This window comes from Cyprinus carpio, chromosome A17 (genome assembly GCF_018340385.1).
Source record: "Cyprinus carpio isolate SPL01 chromosome A17, ASM1834038v1, whole genome shotgun sequence".
In the NCBI taxonomy this organism is placed as follows: domain Eukaryota; kingdom Metazoa; phylum Chordata; class Actinopteri; order Cypriniformes; family Cyprinidae; genus Cyprinus; species Cyprinus carpio.
Window position 1 is genome coordinate 25,742,057 of NC_056588.1, and position 21,321 is coordinate 25,763,377.

The following is a 21,321-nucleotide window of genomic DNA, read 5'->3' on the forward strand; positions in this document are numbered from 1 at the left end:
GAGTCAATGACTGAGTGATACGCTTGCTGACAGTCACTTGCATCATTTTTGAATGAATCGGTTGAATTAATTATTCAGTGACTCACTCATTAAGACAGTGTCACCTACTGGGGCTTTTATTTTCATAATGAGAGTGTAATTTAATTAAAAAATATATAATTATTTTAAAAAGGTTAATAACCATTTATTAGCATTATTTATGCAATGCTAAAAAACAACATTTAATAACAAATATTCTATGCGTTTCCACATCTAACAAAACAACTCCGAAATTACCCGGAACAATTGTACCAGGAACTTTTTTCCCCAGGAACTATATTTCCCCCCAGAACTGTTGCTTTCTGCGTTTCCACCGCGGTCTAAAGTACTGTGAAGATTAGGCAAATAGTCTCCCAACTTACTCAAGCGTGCGTTTCTCAATACAATGAACGCAAATTTCAGACTTGCATCCTCAGTAGTTCGGACTTTGCGAGTTCGACTCGGGAGTGTGATCTCCCATGGACGGGACGACGCAAACAGCAGCAATAACATCAGTCAGTGCGCCTTGGCTACTGCTATTTTCCTCACTGTATATTTACAATAAAACGAAATAGGATATCAAATACCACTGCCTCCTTTCATTTTCATTTAAACAATAATAATAAACACAGAAATGAACTTAGTTCATGGAAATGTATTTAAATGAAACTAAATATTATATCAATTGCCTCTTTTTATTTTTATTTGAACATATAGATAAATTGAACAAAGACCAAAGATTACCTGTTAGATTTACCCAAAACGAATTAACGTATATTTTATGTTTAACCACTAAAGAGACATCAGAGCCAGCTGCAAATGTCAGAAGGACTAGCCGAGGTGAGGCTGCTCTCGGCGGATACATGAGCACCGAGCTCCCTCTGATCGCGTGGAGCTGACCGTCTCCGAAATCGGCGAAACACATTTTTAAATAGGCGCTGTCTTTATAAAATAAACCACAGATGTGAGTTTTAAACAACTACATTCTCGCCTGAAATACTTTTAAAACTACATTTCATGACACAATAACAGTAATGTTTTGAAAATGATCCGAATAAATGGTGGTTGAAATCGCAATGCTGCGTGAACTCAACCAATCAGCATGCTCAGCCCAGCTCCCAAGTCCCCTCACCCCCAAAAGTTCCGGAACTTTGAAAAAGTACTACCTCGCCAGCAGGGACTTTCTGAGGGGCATTTTTTTACCCGGAACTTTATTTAGATCGTGGTTCCTGCGGTGGAAACACACCAAGCACCAGCCCAAAGTCCCTAGTTCCTGGGGAAAGTTCCAGCGTTGGAAACACGGCTAATATCTTGAAATTATCTTTTGGGGTTAATTTCTCAGCCAAAATTGATGTGCAGTTAATTTGCAATTCATTTGGTTAATTAATCGGCATGTCATGTAATTAATTAGATTAAAAAAATTTCATCACTTGACAGCCCTTGTATTTGTCAATGTATTGCGCATCGCCATTGTAGCTGTTATAACTTTCCGTGCCATCGCTGACATTAAAACCAAGTGAATATAGTAGATCTGGACCAACTACAATCATATTGGCCTAAAATATTCAGACAGTCAAGACTAGCCGCAGTCATGGGCTCTAATTTACATGAGCTGCACAATGTTCATTCATCGGCACCTGTTTTACTACCTGACCTACAGCTAATCACCTCAGCCCCTTATGGCACATTAAACACAAATAAGCCCAATCCAAGCTCCATTCATCTGCCTGCACGTCCATCCTCGCTGCCCTTTAGACAAGCAGAGTCCAAGCAGGGCCCCAAGGAGCAATATGCCTGCAAAAAGTCTTTAACTCATTATTATCCTATAAAACTGAAATTTAATCCAGTCAACTTCCGAGCCAGTGAACTGGGCACAAATGGATTTTCAAGTTTTGCATTAGATTTCACGAGCTTCAAATTAGAGCAAATTCTTTTTAGGTCACAAGTTCTTACAATACTGCCAGAGATGTGAAGGGTTTCTTTCCTTACACGCTTCTTTAGTCTGATGCATTAAGACACTACATGCAAAAAGTAGTCAATTTTGAGATTTTGCTCTATTTTTTTATAATAACGTCTTCTTTCAGACTAGCAGAAACAAAACATCCAAAATACACATTTAAGTGTTTATTTTATTGCATTTTATCTATTTGCATCTGTACATATCTTTAGTTTATAGCTTATATCTCTCCAATGTTCTGATTCTGTTCCGGAAATGTATGCAAACGAGTGCATATTGAATTAGATAATGTGACATTTGCATATTTAAACGTAACATTTCAGAAAGCTTGTAAAACGATTGTCTTATTACACAATGATTAATAGGTCTCAGGTCATGTTTAAAGGGACAGATCGCCATTGTTTACTCGCTCATGTCTCGATGCAAACCTGCCGTTTTGCTTCCGTGGAACACAAGAAAAATAAAAAAATAAATATGTGAAATACACTGTCATTATACAGAAAAGAGCAACTGTGAAGTTCTTAAAAAATTCTCCTTTTGGGTTTCACAGAAGGCGGCAAGTCATTCGGGCTGGAAAATGTTTACATTATTAGACGCTAGATTATAATTACAGAAATAATAAAACAGAAAGCAGACTGCCCCTCCAGGACCTTGCAGTCTTGAGTGAACTAAAGTTTGAGAAAGCTCAGTATCAGTCTGAGCAATCCTCACCTTATCAATGCCTCCAGTATCGCAAACAGCATCATTAAACAGCACCAATGCCCTGCCTGCATGCTTAATGTGTACCAAATCTGCTACCGAGCGCAGAGGTGAATTAAAGCACACAGATTCCAGATAGCGGTGAGAGACGCTGAGAGCATCAGAGCGGTGACGGTTCTCCGGATCTGAGGAGCACAGACTGACAGCTCGTCTTTAATCCCTGCCTTCAGAGAGGAACGCCTGGAAAATTGCATTCATGTTGGGGAACATTTTAGCTTTAGAATGGATGAAATCAGCATCTCGCGCTGGAAGGTGAGCGATCTATCCTTTGAACAATGCTCTCAAAGACCTGAGCGAAACAATAGCGCCATGCTATCACCTGATCTGTGAGCGTGTGAGCCAGAGCTTTGGAAAGGGAGCGTGTGCACGAACACACACGAGATGGTGAGATTAAGAGAGATCGGAAAATTTGTTCGAGCTCTTATCTGAAATTCAACAGCTGTGCGAAGAATAATAGCCGTACCACGAATGCAATTCAGCAGACACATCGCAGATTTAATCTTTTTATCCAATAAATGGAATGAAGCTGCAATTATAACCTCATCTGATGTTTATCGCCACCTGTTAACACTGACAGTCTTATAACCTGAATATTGAAATCGCAAAAGCAGTAATAAAAACATTAAGCATATTAAACTGAATACAACACTTTTGCTCAATGCATGACTCATGACTGATGTTTAGGAAGAGTATAAAGCCATTATTAATGACACATATGAACCTTTATAAAGACACTGTCTGAGATCCTGTAGGGATGTGGATCTGGATCAGCTCATAATGAAACACACAGAATCATTTTATCGTGTGATTGATCGCTTTACAATCAAGCTGGGAATGTTTCACTTTACTATTATTCCTAAATGCACCAATCTCAAAGTCTTATTGCGGTTTGTCCCATAAACGTCTACAGCAAATTATAAGAGTGCAACAGGCTTTGTTTTTGAGCTCCCAAAAACATTTAAAGATTTTATAACCATTTAAAAAACTTGTTTCTCTTCATTCACTCACTTCACAGGCTCTTAAAGAACAATTCACCCAAAATAATCATTCTGTCACCATCTACTCACCCTCACATTGTTTAAATCCTGTATGACTTTCTGTCTTCTGTGAAATATAAAATATGTTTAGAAGAATGTTAGTAACTAAATCACTTTGGTGACCACTGACTTGTTCAGAGCTGTTTAAACGCTGCTTGATCTGTGCAGATTTCTCTCCTGATTCACACCAGAAAACTTTTTCACTGGAGGAAGTGTGTTTATGGATTATAGACTCTATGTATTTGAGTTAAAAACATCTTAATGCTGGATGTGTTTCGCTCTTTTGTCTTCTCCAGATGTTCACTGATGGACTGGAGTGCTGTGGATTACTTGTGGATTATTGTGATGTTTTTATCAGCTGTTTGGACTCTCATTCTGACGGCACCCATTCACTGCAGAGCATCCATTGATGAGACACTGATGCAGTGCTACATTTCTACAAACCTGATGAAGAAACAACCTATATTTTTAGGTGCGATTCCTGTATAAGTACTATAAAGGATCTTAACGCCCAATATGTAAAAATATCGCTTCCATCCAGCGCCCCCTGATAAGAAACGCTGTACTAGCAGATTATCATCAAGATTTGCACATGCCTCAAAATAATACTTAAACACATGTTGAGGAAAGGGTTGCAAGAATATAACGCCAACAATCTGAGTGGAAAAGAGTCTGTATAATTGCAGAAAATAAATTTATAAAGCAGGCATTAAAAAAGGAAAGCAGCAACCCCGTAAACAGACCTTTCAACTTCACACATGACAATTTCCACTGGAACTGTCATCCAATTAACTGCTGGAAACAACACCGCGTCTGGCCATCCTCACCCACACAAATCAACCAATTAACTAATTACATGAATATCTGACGCTGCTGTATTTACCAGCCAATTATTTCCGCTCGGCTGCACAGAGGTGGCGAGCGATCGCAGAGAAGTTCTGCTCCGGTTTCTGACATGATTACAAAGAGAAACTTGTTGGCAGAAACGCAGAGGGGAGATTTTCTTCGACTTTAACTTTGCGTGTTGTGTGGGCAGCTGTCTCGTAACAACAGATCCCCTCCTTTAAAGCGGTTCGAATGTCTTCTGTCAACCCTGCGATTACTCACAATCCTCCTTCAAGTGTTATTACAGGATTATAATGTATATCTGCGACTCATCGCCGGTGACGAGTGAGCAGATGCCAAATGTGTGAGCACCACGATATATTCACAATGGGAACCCATTTACAGCGAGTTTAAGTTAAAAACAATTTACTCGCTCTTTTATAGCACTGTTTGCAGAGTTGTTCATTTCTACATATACATTTCTAACATTGCAAACCTTGTATTGTGAAAAAATATGATAATATAGATAATTACATCACAATTATTATTATTTTTTAGTAATTTCTGTGAATCAGTACAAACTGTTTTCATGCATGATTGATTTAAAACTCTGTTGTGTTCTATTTTTCCTTACATTATAACATTTTAGTATGAATGTAATGTAGGTAAATATTGTATTATTTGGTGCATATAAAAAAAAAAAAAAACTTAAGAATATTCTTGCATTAAATTGTAATGTAGGTAAATATTGTATTATTTGGTGCATATAAAAAAAAAAACTTAAGAATATTCTTGCATTAAAATGTAATGTAGGTAAATATTGTATTATTTGGTGCATATAAAAAAAAAAAAAAACTTAAGAATATTCTTGCATTAAATATTTTAAATCTATACGTCTACAGTGGCTGTTTGACAGAAATACAAAGGTGTAGTGTAACTGTTATTTTTCTCACATGACGTCCTCTGATGAGTGTGTATTTCCACCTGTGGTGTATGTGCATGTACAACACACTTCTGTCACCCGATACACACATGCTGTTCCGCCCGCGGCCCTGACCCATGACACCCATGAAAGCCACGATTACTGAGGCGCTCCCCGACGGCCCGCGGCAGTGTAAGTCCATCCCAAACCTCTAATTTCTAATTACCGCCGCCGGAGGCCAGGTGAAAAGCCAGTGCTGATAGCATCTTCTCTTCTACCTGTAGCAGAAAACACACAGCTCAGCGTGCGCACATAATTACACTCTCCCAGACATGTGGGGAATTTGCTTTTAGAGGAAGATTTGTGAAGAGCCGGCGGGGCTGCTGGGATTTGGAGGTAAACCGTGCCGGCGGATCGCTCAGGGCTCATTTGGACAAGCGTTTCCACGTTGAGTGATATTTAACATTCCTTCAAAACGCACACGGATCCGGTGTGTGCCGGTCTAAACAAACAACGACAAAACAAAGATCCTCGAGTGTAAGGGTTTAAAGCACAGACGGTGTGATCGCTCATATCCACACACCGAATTATCTGCTTAAAAACACATTTAGAAGAGCGCAGATAAGACACGGGACGGGATTTGGAAAAAAGGGATTTTGACAGAAAAAAAAAAAACAAGAAGTAATCCCAATTCATCTGAAACCCTTCAAATAATAGAAAGGGACGGAAGATTTATATTCTAATCATTCAAGCTTTAAAACTGAATATAAACATTACATGCAAAACAGCTACGGGGGTATAACATCCTCCAGTTCAGTGTTAACCACAAACAAATTCATCATTTCACAATGAACACACACTCTCAGAAAAATGAAATGTGTACTCTTAGGAGTCTTCTTTTTTTTTTTAACCCTTAAAAGATTCATAGTAGTACCTTAAGGGTACATATTATTACTCTAAGATACTAATATGCACATTTTAGGGGTAGATAAAGTACACAGTTAAAAGTGCTGCCTCAGTGACGGGTGATTTTGTAGTTGAGTAAATCTTAATATAGAAAATAAAATAATAAATAAAATAAATAAAATAATAATAAATATAACAAAACAAAGATACAAATGAAACAAAGAGTGTTTTATATTTTTCTAATTAAGTCTAATTCAGGTACAGAAATTGAATAATCAAATGTAAAATAACACTGCATAGTCTTCACTCTATCAGTTAAATCTAATAAATCTGCGTTAAAGCTAATGTTTGATTAACATTCTCTTCCATCTTTATTTGACCCTCTAACTTTTTCACTCACTATTCTAATTCTATTTAAAAAAAAAAAAAAAAAATCTAACTACCTTTCTAATCTTTTTGTATTATATAATATATTTGTCTTTTCATTTATTATACAATTATAAAAAAGACCTCTAACACTAGCTTGCTCTATTCTTTCTTTTTCTATTCTATCTGTTTTCTTTTTATTTATTATATTATTTAAAAGCCCTTGCTACGAATACTGTGTTTAGGCTAACTGAGACTTGTTATAGCACTTATATATCATTGCTCTTTTGTTGTTTTTGATTGCTTCCATTGTCCTCATTTGTAAGTCGCTTTGGATAAAAGCGTCTGCTAAATGACTAAATGTAAATGTAACATTCATGACACAGAAAGCAACAGGAACATTAAACTGCTGTGAACTAATATACCGTGACACATCTGTTTACCTTCACCTAAACCACAAGCCTCCGTCTCTACAAGAATACTTGCAGAAACATGCATTTTTGACATCATTTCGCACGTAAGTGTCATTTCAGACACAAACAGACTCAGAAGTGAAGGGAATCCAGTGTTCCTGTGCATCTGTGCCTCGGTGTGTGAGAACAGAAAACAGCACCTGTTCATAAATGAGCTCTATTTTGCACCTTCTCACACTTGATTGGATTAAAATCGCTTGAATGTTTACAGGATCTAAAACACATGCAGATGATGAACCTTCAATGTATGATGGTTAAGCTTTGCAATTAATCCAAGAATCACCTGCCTTTCGAACCCTGGTACATTCTAAACATCAGATGCACACATCACAATATCGATGCTGAAACTATATATATATATATATATCTCGTGCAGCCCTAGCAGAATCCTTTGAGATTTACTGCTCAAGTCCTGCCCGTCACCCACCGTACGCCGCCACTTTGATGACGACAGCGTGGAGGTCACTGGATATGATCTCTCTGAGCAGCTCGGCCTGGTCTCGGCGCCACAGGTACGCCAGCGGCTGGAGCTGCAGTCGCGCACACCTGCAGAGAGAGCCACGGCGTCAAGTGGAGAAATGAGAGAAATACAAAGCAAACCAAGCAGGCGTGGAAGAGGATATGGATGGATGTGAAGAGAAAAGAGAGCGACACCACTTCAAAGACAAATGAGCGCTCGCTCTCTGGCTTGATGCCAGCGTCACAGGTCAATCCGAGAGCTCGGGTGATTAGGGTGATTAGCACGATACGCTCGTTACGCCTGTCAGGTATACAGATGGGGTTACACCACTTACCCCGCGCTATCAGGCGGAGGAACAATAGCTGACCGACAGCGGTGTGTGTGAACACACATGACATCCTACAGAGTGCAACTCTGTGACACTTCCACAACATGCTTCATGTCTGAAACTATCTATCATCTGTTTAACTGACCAATGAAAGACAAGAGAAATACAAGAGAAACCTTCTTGGAAACAACCATTAAAACAACCAATATCATTCAAATACACTCAAATACACATTATAAACATATTATAAAGTTATGCATTCAAATTTTTCATAAAACAAGATTCTTTCTGAGCATTAAAAATTGATAAAAATAAATCAAAATAGACACAAAAAACACTATTAAAATTAAAAACATTTCTATTTAAAATACTTTTATTCATCAAGGATGCATTAAATTGATCAAAAGTGACAGTAAAGACATTATTAACGTTACAAATATTTCTATTTAAAGTAAACACTGTTCTTTTGAACTTTCTACTCATCTGTGAATCCTGAAAAATAAAATGTATCACAGTTTCCACAAAAATATTGTGCAGCACGACTGTGTTCAACATTGATAATAATCAGAAATGTTTCTTGAGCAGCAAATCATCATATTAGAATGATTTCTGGAGATCATGTGACACTGAAGACTGGAGTAATGATGCTGAAAATACAGCTGCACATCACAGAAAATACATTACAGTTTAAACAGAGATTCCACACAGAAAACAGCTGTTTTAACATTCTAATATATTTCCAGAAATTTTTACTGTATTTTTGATCAAATAAATGCAGTCTTGGTGAGCAGAAGAGCAGAAAATCTTCCTGACCCTATACTTTGTTTTTGAACACAGGTAGATCAAATCACACCTTGATAACGTTCTATAAATGTCTATTTGATGTATTCACTCTTAGGTTAAGTTGAGTTTGAAGAACAGAGAGACAAATAAGCCTGAGCACATTAGCATTTATCAGTTAATTTATTCACCAATAATGATGTGTGGTCCTACATGTTTTTTAAACACAAGGCTTTGCTGTATTGGCTTACTGTTTTGTAAATCACCCAATGACATGACGGGGTCAGTTCAGTGTCCTTCAGGTGTGAGAAAGAGAAAGGAGAAGCAAGACAGAACTTACACATTTTCCACACGTACTCTCTGGTAGTCGGACAGAATGGCCCCCACAGACACGGCCTCAACACCCTCCTTCTCCTGAAGAACGAGAGGGAAGCGAGTCAGATCTGAGATGATCGATAGACATGATAGAGTGACCCAGCGATGCCGTTACATTCAAAAACATAAAAACTGCATTTATAATCTGAATTGTGTGTTAAAATAACCAGATATGAGAGATGAGCTTTTGTTTCTTATCACAAAGCTCTCTGTGATTATTGGATGAGAGGTGCTACAAATAACGCTCGGTGAAAACTGCAGACCTGGCAACCCTGGATTGAACTACGGTTAATTTACAAAGTCAAACAGAACCTGCATTAGCAGCGCTGTTTCTTAAAGTAAGATTCTATCAATGTGTTATTAACGTTTACTGCATTAAATTCTATATAAGAGACATTTTCTTTACACACATTATGAGTTGCGGTCTTTTATTGATTGACAGGATATTATGGGCTAGTTTATAAACCCATTGGCTGACGTCAGACAGCGCTTTTATCAGCCAATCACAGTGCATTCCCAATATATCTCTCTCCTGTACGTCCACATTATCCTCACAAACACTGAACCTGGAGGAGCTCCGAGCCGTGTGTAGTTCATCCCTGTGGTCAGACATGAACACAGCATCAGTGCTGGAACGCCGCTCAAGCGCTGTCAGACGCTCATGCCTTTGGCAAACACAGATAAGGCCTATCGCTTTCCATCAGCACTAAACTAGATTGAGCAAACTACATTAGGCAGAAAATACAAACAAATTACAAGAGCTTGAGGCTAGACTCCTTATCTGGCACTGGGACTGTGTGTGTGTGTGTGTGTGTGTGTGTGTGTGTGTGTGTGTGTGTGTGTGTGTGTGTGTGTGTTTGTCCTGCCTTCACACACACACACACACATCTGACATGATCGGAGTCTCGTTCAGCCGTTGAGGCAAACAAACAGCAACCTCACGCCGTCTAAATATGAAATCAAACCCTGCTGTTATTTATTCCCATGAGCACAGAAGAACTTCTGATGAATCTTCACGCTGCACATTCAACAGACTTGTGCTTTGCATTCAAGTCTCGTCCGAAGTCATGTGAAACTTTACAGAACGGAGGAGGGAATGACGTTAAGTCATTATTCACTAACAATAAGGCCTGTGCATCATGGACGAATCAATTCACAACTAGCTGGGTTTTGATTCGATTTAAAAGAGAGCAAATTCAGAAGAGTTTCATTTGGAAAGCAGCTCCGCCCCTGACGAACATTTTGGTGTCACGTCACGACGGTGTGTCAACGGTTCAGCTTTTTTTTAATCATTACTAATGTTCACTCTCCAGAGAATCTTTCTGTGCTGGTTTGGTTCCGATCTGGGTGAAAAACCTAGGACTAGTTCGCAAAAGTAGGTTTTTCAAAAAAATCCCAAATCCCCGAAAGTGACCATCAAATCTGAGTTTCCAACGATATAATGGTTTAGGAGTTCTGTGCGATTTCGTACTTCTGACCGCTGTAGCGCCCCCGTCAGGCCGATCGGGGCGATCCTTGGTGACGTTGTAGACGGTGAGAGTACTACCATTCCTCCAAGTCTCAAGTCTCTACGACTTACGGTTTGGTCTGCACCATCACTTTTAGGAGGAGGCCGTTCTCACAATCACATTCTCTTGAACCCCTAACTATTGATAAAAATTTAAAGGTATCTGTTTGGAATAACATGAGAGACATGAGTACATGATGACAGATTTGTTCATTTTAAATCCAAATAATAAAAGCAGAACAAATGTTTGATTCAGAGAGGACGAAGGCTGACTTCTGAAGCCTGCTGCAGGACGCTGTGATGTAAATGTCATGTCGACAGTAATCAAATAAATGTGGCGGCAGTGGCTTCGGCTGGAGTTATTTAATGAGGACGTTCCTCCGGCTGCAAACCCGCACAGGTAAAGCGCTCTTCTATTAGCTGCGCCATCGATCGCCGCCGTCCTGGGAGTGACCCCAGAGGTCATCATTTATGTAGTAAGCAGGTTTAAAGGTATCCATTTCTTTTTATGTTCTTTTTCAGCAGTAATGTGGAAGTAATCAGAGACGGGTTTGATTTTTTTTTTCTCTCTCCAGCACTCCTGACACCTCCAGCCATCGATCGCGGTGCTGTGGCCCCGCTCCTGAGCCCTCGCGGCGGGAGAACTCCACCTGGACGCCCGCGGCCTTCTGAAGACGCCGGTTAAAAGATGGAGCGGAGGAGAGAAAACAAAGGTGTGTTTGGAGGGGCCTGATGGACCCCGCTATCGCGGGACGCTCGTCTGTCGATACTGGAGCGGAGCGCGGGGCCCGCGGGGCTCCTTAAAGAGCAGCTTCAGCTCCGCCTCTGATTGGTGTGTGTTTCTTACACGCGCCGGCGGAAGCAAACGAATCTGAAGGTGACCGAACGCTGCTGAATCTCAGGACATGAGCGAGTGCTAAAGCAGAGAAAATAACCAAAAATACAGCAGTTAAGATTAAGATTACTTTTAACTAAGATTAAGATATTTTACTTTTACCTATGACAAGAATTCTAAGCCTTTTTCTAGTAAAATCTGATTTTCTAAAGTGAGATTATCGAATACAAATGTTGTCCATTAAAAGCAGGACATCCCAATAAAACATGTTTAATGGAAAGTAGGGATGCAATGCTTGAAGAACGTAACGCTTTACAGTTTTAACATCAGTTAAGCTTTTATTCATTATAGTTCATGTTAATTTTAACATCAAAGATTAAAGAAATTTAATAAAAGATTAAACAGTTAGGAAACTTATTTCTTCTACTACAGAACTGTAATATATTAAAGGTAACTGTGACTTTTTATCTCACAATTCTGATAAAAAAAAAAATCAGAAATGCGAGGTAGAGACTCTTAAAATTAAAATTGTGTGATGTAAACCCGCAAAAATGTTTTTTTTTTTAGAATTTACTTATTAATTGTTAAAGCTATTAGTTTATCAATTAATTTATTTACAATGTATTAATTGTTAAAGTTATTAATTGTGAGACATTAATTTTTCATTTTTATTTATATTAAAAATAAATAAATTAAAAAAGCATAAAAACGATCGCAATTACCTTTATTGTTTTTTATTCCATGGCAGAAACAAAAACAAAGACTCAAACTTCAAATTGAGAAATCAACCCAGAGTTACGAATTTATAACTCGCAATTATGAGATAAAAATGTTCATTAGAAGGCTAGATTAGAAGATTAATCAGCTAAGATTAGAATCCTGTAAGTATGGTTTTAACTGCTGTCTGATGTGCTTCTGTGGAGATACAGTGGTGCAGTACAGTGCACATACAGTACAGGCAGAAGGGAGGGATGGGTTGTTGTTCACAGATCATTATATTTCACTCAGAGAGAGTCGTCGATATTTGTCTTCTGTTGTCTGGCATTAAACTTCACTGTTTTCTTCACAGATCTTGAAAGGACTGCTGGCACACAAGCTGTGTTTTTGATGTGTGAAGATTTCATCTGCACTATTATTCTCAAAACCCCTCAGAGTTATATCTGCTGATCGCTGTAACTGAACCAAACCAAACCAAACAAAAGAGCAAAAAGACAAAAATGCAAAATAAAAGTTCATGAATTTCAAGTTTTGTGCTAATCAGTTACATTTCAGATGTTTCTGGGTTAAAGATTAGTGCTAAATAGTCCCTGACTACAGGCTGAAATATTATCTTTTTCTAAGTTTTTTTTTTTTTTTATAAACTATAATTAATAAACAATGAAGCTCAAATGTGTGACGTTCTGGGTTCACCATATTTGATGCTGAATTTAAACTTCAAACTTAAATTTTTGGGTGACTTCTGAATGATACACAATATCACTACGCATGATAATATTGTTGCACTTTTGTACTGCAGTATATTGTGGGATGATAAAACATAAAAACCCTACAAAAGAAACTTGGACCATATATATTAAATACTCAAAGAAAAGCATACAAGAAAAAATAAAAACAATCAAAGATCTTAGAGAGGTAAAAAAAAAAAAAAATTTTAGTAAAAATTGTTGTCATTACTTAAAAAAAGTACCAAAAATTTCAGACTTCCGGTACCGCTATATACAATCCATGTAAATGGTTACCAAATGTAAAGTCCAAAATGCTAATTAAGGAATATACTGTTGATCAATGCCCACACTAACATTCAAACCAACATTCTTAACTATTCTTACTAGGTTGTTAAAGTTTTTATACAAGCAACATATTAATATGGAAAACAGTGTGTACCAAGTCTTGCCCACAAATTAATTGGTCTCTTTAGTTGGCCGAAATGCACCATTTTATGATTGGCTAAGATAACTGTACTGAGTTAAGCTTACAAACATGACTGAGAAAATATTGTGTGCCTAATACTGTCTAAAAATTAAACAGTTTTTTCAAACAGCTGTAAGCGCAGTATCACATAAAGTGAAAATAATCAGTAGATTTCTGCAACGATTGCGTGCTATGCAGCTCAAAAAGGACAGCTTTAATTTCTGACGCGCCCCCCGTTCTGCCACCCCCACCGTGAACTAAACTTTAATTGATGGTTCTTCACTACAAAACATGTTCACGGGTAAACATGCTTTTTGAATGATCTTGTTTATATTTATGTCCTCACTCTCAGGCGATGCTGAAATTAACTGCCCAAAGGGTTCACCGCGAGGCGTCTTTATATGTGCGTGAACACACAAGCAGTCCTCCTGGCCACTTCATTCCATCCCAACAGAGACGCTGCGGGGGAACATGAGGGATTCACTGGTCAACAAACTTTGGTGAACAACATTTACAGGATACTGGTCCATATAGGATTTTGATGATTCTAATTTATGCTAACTTTGACCAAATTTCAAGTTTAATTTCAACTTTGAATTTTGCAGACTCGTCCCGTGTCTTTCTGCTTGTAGGAAAATACCTTTAATGCTGTATAAACATCAAGAAATGGCGTTTGACAATTACTCCTGGGCTACCACCGGTGTTAAGGTTTAACATTACCGTGGTTCTGGGTGACCAATCATGCGTTACAGGTCTCCGATTCCAGCATGGTGATGGATACAGGGGGGGGGGGACCGCAAGATTCACCGATTTTTCTGAAGCACAAACTGGCCGTGCTTTTAAGGTAGATGTCTAATAAATGTCAGGACTTGCTCATTGCTGGATTTGAATTCTTGTAAAGATCAAAGTTATTGGTATGATAGCCAGTAGCGGATGCCAAGTAAGTAGGATGAACAAACAAATAAAACATAAAGTAAGTCTATGTTGACTTCTCCGTGAGGCGGGTTTCGGAACACGCGTCAAGAATAATTTATTCGCCCGCGAGACGACAGTATTTAACGCACCGAGCCACCGATCTACACTGATTCAGCTCCAGAGCTCTGGATTGAAGACAGTACATACATTCACAACACACGTTACTCAGCACTAGAGTTACTCTGCACTTATTCACGATCACACAAGCACATTATCTGTGTGGGTTTTAAAGTCTTGCCAGTTAAACTTTTCACTGGCGTCCTGTTCTGATGTGCTTTTTCTGAGCGTGTACACATGATTCGGCAATAAAAAAACTCTCAATACGGATGTCTTAATGCTTGTATGGAGGTTCTCTTTCACGATCTGAGTGTGCTAGATGCTGTCCTAAAAACATTCAAGTTAAAACGGCTGATTGCATGTCTAAAGTGAAGAAAGAAAAAAAAATGCCGGCAGTCTTCCAAAGTACAAGCAGTCATATAGCACTAAACATGATGATGACAGTCATTAGAGGAAACAGTTAATTTTAACTTTCATTCTTCATTATTCACTCCACTTCTTGCTGTCCCAAACCTGTTTTTCATTTCTTTCTGGTGCGTAACCCAAAAGCAGAGATTCTGAAGCAATGTGCGGGGACCCAAACAGTTGCTGGTCCACACTGAATGAACTTTTATGTTCAACAGAATTAAACAAAACTCATCAGGTTTACCAAAGGACTTGAGAGTGAGTACCTGTGATTTTCCTTTTTGGGTGAACCCCTCTCCTTTAACTGTCAATAAAAAAACAAGTAAATTTAAAGCCAAATATCTCACTTGCTCTTGAAAGAAAAATATTAATACAGTTGCTTTAAAATAATAACCCAACAATCAATATATAGGGTTTTATTTTTTATTTGTATTCATTCATGCTCTAGCAATGGAAACACTCTTTCCTGCCAAAAACCACTAGCCCCTGTTTCCAAAAACGTTCCGAAAAATGTTCCCCAAGCTTTGATGGTTTTCCATGCCTATTATGATAATGTAACAAGTATTTTTCTCTCGCTTTAGCCGTAACAATGGAGTAAAATATAGTTAAATCCTTACCTGTTATCTATTCATCTAATATCTACAGTATTTTTTTCTGTATGTTCATAATAATTATATAGCACTTGATGATATGAATGATTTCTCCGCCTTTACTGCTGACATACGCCAATGTGCGCGTATATGGGCCGAGGTACAGAGAGTCCCTTTCTCTTTCATCGAACGAGGTCTGTTACACACGCCTCCTGACAAATCTGTGAGAAAGAACGCAAGCAACTCTACCATGCAACGCGAGCGCCGGAAACAGAGAGAGAGAGAGAGAGAGAGTTACTTGTAAAGCTTTATTTAAAAAAAAAGAAATTTGACTGTACATAAAAAATAAAAAATAATAAAAAAATTGATATATTATATTATACACAACATAAAAAAAACAACAAAAAACAGAGAACACATCACAATAAAACGACACAAAAAAAACAGGAACACCTGAGACACGTCCTCACGGTCAAACACAGCCTTTGTATTGACAATAACACTCACTGAAGAAAACCACATCCCCCTGATTCTGAAGAGTCTTACTCAGAGGAGAAACTTCCCCTGTGCTGCATGCAGGTACAGCTATAGATGGCACTATTGCACCATCACACACACACACACACACCTACAGCACAGCCACTCATTTATGTTCAAGTGTCATTTGCTCAAAAGATAACATCTAATTAAGTCAAAGTGCTGGATGAATCTTTTAAAACATCACACTTCCCAAACAGAGCACACTTCTGATTTAACAGCTCATTATCACACCACTCCTGACACCGCAATCAAACCGCACTCTAAAACAAAACACAAGAAAAGATAACTTTCTGGTATCCTGGAATAACTTGGCCAGACAAAGAACTTTCTGCATGCTAATTGTGTCATCATCAAAATGAAGATTTCTCTCTTTTTTTGGATCGTTCTCTACGATCTGGAAACGTGTGCTGTGACGTTTGTGAAAAGAAAAGATGTGAGAAGCTTAAAGTTTTATCAGATGCATCGGTGTCCAATAATGTCGATCATAAAAGACAATAATAATAATCAATCACATTAACGATGCAAAAGGACAGAAACAACAATCAAATGCATGTGTTAACACAAGAACGAATCTAACCTTGCTTGTGCAAAATTACATTCACCAGTATCACTGATATCAAAAGTGTAATAAAGGGAAGCTTTGTGAATATTAATTAGGTTGTGCACAAATAATTTTACGTTAGTATTTATTGTATTGATAAATGGTATGATTAATGTGATGCAAAACTGAAATGTTAACAATAATATTAGAGCATTTAAATGACTGTTTCATGAATAGCACATTATCACACTTCTGTTCATACACCAGAAACACTAGTTAAAAGATGGAATAATTAAGATTCTTAATGCTTCTGAAAAAGTCTCTTCTGCTCAGCAAGGAGTTCACACTGAAACAAGCTGTGACCTACTGACCTCTGACCCCTGTGACCCGTGAGTGTTTGGAGACGGGCGGTTAGAGTACAGCTGACCAACTGAGATTTAAGGGAATCGCTAAAAACCTGTCAAAATAAAAGTTTGGTTTAACTTGAAGAAATTGTGACAGAAAGATATTACTATCGCACAGCAGAATGCACTGTTCAAAGTAATAATTAAAATAATAATAATAAAATTATTCAGTTTTTTAAGGACTATGACTCAATTGTTCTTCCGTGTTTTAATTTTAACAGTAAGCTTCTGTTATGCAGCACTTTGTTTGCCAAAAAAGTAACTATTCGTTTTTATTTGATTACATTTTAAAGGATTAATGTTTTATGCTTTCGTTTGATTATCACTGTTTTTAATAATAAGTGTGTATTAAATCATAAATCCAGAATAATCACAACGGAGAAACTGAATTTCTTTAAAAAAAAAAAAAAAAAAAAAAAAAAAAAAAACATTCTAATAATAAAAAACAGCTTTTCCTGCAGATCCTGGATGTGTGATGCTGAGTTTTCTGCCAAATTTGAACCACTGAATTAATGGAAGCGAATTTGCAAAAAACTTGTCTGTCGAATATTATACATCATATTTTTAAACAGACTGAATATTTCAGAAGTCAACTCTGGAAGGTGAATATGAATTAATTAATTTTTAGTTATGAAAATGCGTGTGAAATGTTTGAATCGAAATGTTCAAATGTTACAAATACAAACCCTGAAAATTCAAGGCTTTTAAAACACAAGCACTGTTAATGCAATGCATTATTTTTTCAGTTAGTGCAATTCAACATGCTTTTTGTTTCAAAGACATGTCATTATTTTTCTTCCACGGTCCTATCTGACCTTCTTTCTTCAGCGGAAGACTTTATGAAGAACGCTGGTAATCACACAGTTACAGAGAGCAACGACGTCCAGCGTCTGGACTCAAACATCTCTCAAACATCTAGTAAAAGATGAAGGAGTTTTCAGTGGAATAAGCCTTTAAAGACTCCGAAGAGACAGTGATGCGGCTCATGATATGAGCTCTTGAAAATGTGTTGTTCTAGTACACTATATAGTCAGGATCAATTACTGAGCTCTACTTAAAGAGTCTGAAATCAGAACCAGAATCGTTTAATACGCCGTAATTCCGTCTAACCTTCTCCAGCCCAAAACAACCAGCCCTGAACATCTGACGGCACTCTTGTGTGAGAATCAGCTGAAACTGTGCTCCTTGGTGATTCATAAAACACAAGTTAGCAGCTACTGTCACTTGAGAGTCATAATAAGCAAATACAGGCAACACAAAACAAATCTCCGTGGCTCCTGATGATATACTGAGGCCTTGTGAAGAGAAATGATCAGTCTGTGCAAGAAGCTGAACATTATTGACAGCATTATCACCTGTGATCCAGAGTGATGTCCTGTTCACAAACGAATCATTCTTCTGAACCGGTTCTTTTTAGTGAACTGTTTGAACCAGTTCATCAAATCATCTGAATCAGTTCGTGTCTCAGATCTACAAGTTTACTCAATCAAAACTCACTTTCAGACGTCTGACAGACACTCTGACTGGAAATGAGCTGAAACACCGGCGTATCTATGATGAATGAACTGATTCAGTGAACTGAGGATCCTCAATCAGACACTGAACTGAGGAAACGCTTCGACTCGGACTGAAGATCGATGAGCCGCTGATGTGAGCATGTGTGAACCGAGAGCTTGAATGAAGGGGCCAAATGAACAATTTTATGGTTTCTCAGTGTTTATGTAAAAAGGTGAGTTGATTAAGACTAGTTTATTCACTTTATATGCTTTAGACATGATAAAACATTCACGCTTCACATCATTATTGGGTGCTTTAATAATATAATTGCAAATATGTGATGTCATTGTGTGATTGCTTAAACGAACTTGTGAATTGAACCAGTTCATTGAATCAAACTTTCCAAAACAACCAGTTCGTGGAAAAGAATCATATTTCCCCCATTTGCCTGAGGCTCTGGATTACAAGTAGTGGTCGACCGATTTATCACCACGGCTGATAAGTTTTTCTGTTTGGCCGATGTGTTCGAGGCGGGACTTTTATTTTGACGGTGCACAGTCCTCACACTCTTCCTCTTGTTCTCTGTCGTTGTTAACAGTTCTGTCTAATAATCAGATAGAACTGTTAAACAAAGGAATGAATGTATACAGCAAGTATTATAACGATTGCTTTTATATTTTTAGTAATAGAAAGGCAAACATTATAACACTTTCTCATTTGCCGTCAGCATTCAGCAAACACGCATTTACATCATTTAAACAAATCTTTGAATGGCTTATGAAAATTTTATTTCACAAACCTTGCAAACACATCGGTCGACCACTAATTACACGTAATGATGCTGTAAATAATGTTGAGTCGCTCGATCTCAATACATCATCAGGAGCCACTGGGATTTATTTTGTGGTGCTCGATCTGCTTTTTTTTTTTTTTACTTTAAATGAGCACGGTTTCAGCTGAAAATCTTCTTTAATGTTCCACTGAATAAGAAGGTCACAGACATCTTGGATGGTCTGAGGGTGAGTAAACTAACAGCACATTTTCATTTTTAGGTGAACTATGCCTTTAATGAATCACAACACAATCCATTATTTGCAGAAATGGATATTTTCCAGCTAAATATGCTACAAAACATCCTCGACAGGACAGTCTCACATTACACCAGGGCAAGGCTTTCTCTGGTTCTCAGCACTAGTGATGTCTGATCACACACTGGAGTACCTTCACAAGCTTGAGCAGCTGGTACAGATCCTCCACCTCATCTCCTGCGGTCTGGCTGTATTCTCTCCCCGTGTGCAGACTGGAGCCCTCGATAGTGCGCCTGTACAGGGGAAGGTCCATGGCCTCGGCGTACAGGTCGACGGCCTGATGACCCACCGTCTGATACATGTAGCTGTCCAGCTCATCTGGGACTGACACACAACACATGCGTTACTGGAAGAACATCACAACAGTCACAGAGTTCACACAAGGACACAAATATTATAAAAAAAGACTGTTTTGTTAAACTTCATCTAAATATAAAAAAATATTGTGAGAAAAGACTGTTGGGTTACACTTTATCTTTAGAGCGACATTATACATTTAAATACTGAGCATTATTAATTAAATACACTATTTGGTTACTTGCATGTAATTATGCATAATTTATTGTTATTATAATAGTAAGTACATGTAACATGTAATAAGCAATTAAAATTATATATATATATTCCACAGGAGAAACAAAAAAAAAAATCAGAAATGTCTCTTTCTTTTTTAATGCTGTGGTAGAAACAAGCTTCCATACTTCTGCTCACCAAGGCTGTATTCATGTGATCAAAAACACAGGAAAATCAGTAAAAATGTGAAATATTATTACAGTTTAAAACAGCTGTTTTCTCTGTGAATCTCTGTTAAACTGTAATTTATTTCTGTGATGCGCAGCTGTATTTTCAGCATCATTACTCCAGTCTTCAGTGTCACATGATCTTCAGAAATCATTATAATAATATAAATTTATATATTCATATAGATAGATAGAAAAGTACACATCTAATAAACTAATTGGTGTTTAGGCACTGTAAGTGGTGACGTTTTACCTGAACAGTTCTGTGATTTATAGCATTTAGCTATAGTACACTTCTTATAGACTAATGCATTATTGTTTTGTTTTGACTAATCATTTTGCTGGTTTTCTGATTAAGTGTAACTGTAGGGTCGTGTAAAACAGTTTTTGTTGATGAAGTTATCTCGTGCCAGTAACAGAGATCAGAGAGAAAGTGTGATCTTACCGTGTGTGTGAGGCCTGAGGTTCGCGAGAGCCACGACAGAGTGACCAGCAGACACACACTGCAGCATGTTATAACAGCTGTCCTTACCGCCGCTGAAACACACACACACACACACACACACACACACACACACACACACACACACACACACCGATCACCCACTGATCGACAGACTCAAACAGCAGCACATTCAAGAGTCGTTATAATCACGTTACCTGATCAGCGCAACAACTCTCATGATCTTTAGTTCACAGCTGCTCACACACACAGAATCCAATGCAGCGACTGCTGATCATCACACACGTGTTTCTCCCACTCGGCTGTAAACACTGGCGCGCTTCCGGGTGTCTGAAGGACCCCTCGTGTAGCTGCCTGACGATGCGCCTGCACGAAATGCTCTGACTGAGCGCTAAAACACACATGGGTCATTCTTCATAAATATCAAATATATTCCATAATACACCATAAACTGAAACAAAAAAGAAAAAAAAAAAAATTCAAACAATAAAAAATTGCATAGAAACAATTTTCACAAGAGAACGTTCTCTCTGGGGTTCCCAGGACGATACTGTGTTTTGTC

General features: G+C 37.9%; 1 protein-coding gene across 3 annotated transcripts in view; it reads right to left on the bottom strand.

The window, feature by feature from the left end:
* dph6 (diphthamine biosynthesis 6) overlaps positions 1-21,118 on the bottom strand; it is a 34,043-nt gene extending 12,925 nt beyond the window's left edge. For 2 of the 3 annotated variants that reach the window (XM_042774519.1, XM_042774522.1), the window contains exons 1-5: positions 20,957-21,118; positions 20,742-20,833; positions 19,690-19,880; positions 9,172-9,245; positions 7,691-7,809 (exon numbers count right to left, since the gene is read on the bottom strand). In XM_042774519.1, coding sequence (XP_042630453.1) covers positions 7,691-7,809; positions 9,172-9,245; positions 19,690-19,880; positions 20,742-20,833; positions 20,957-20,979 — 499 coding nt within the window. In that variant the 5' untranslated portion in view covers positions 20,980-21,118. The remainder of the gene's footprint in view (positions 1-7,690; positions 7,810-9,171; positions 9,246-19,689; positions 19,881-20,741; positions 20,834-20,956) is intronic. The other variant, XM_042774520.1, reaches the window with a different exon arrangement.
* Positions 21,119-21,321: the final 203 nt, after the last annotated feature.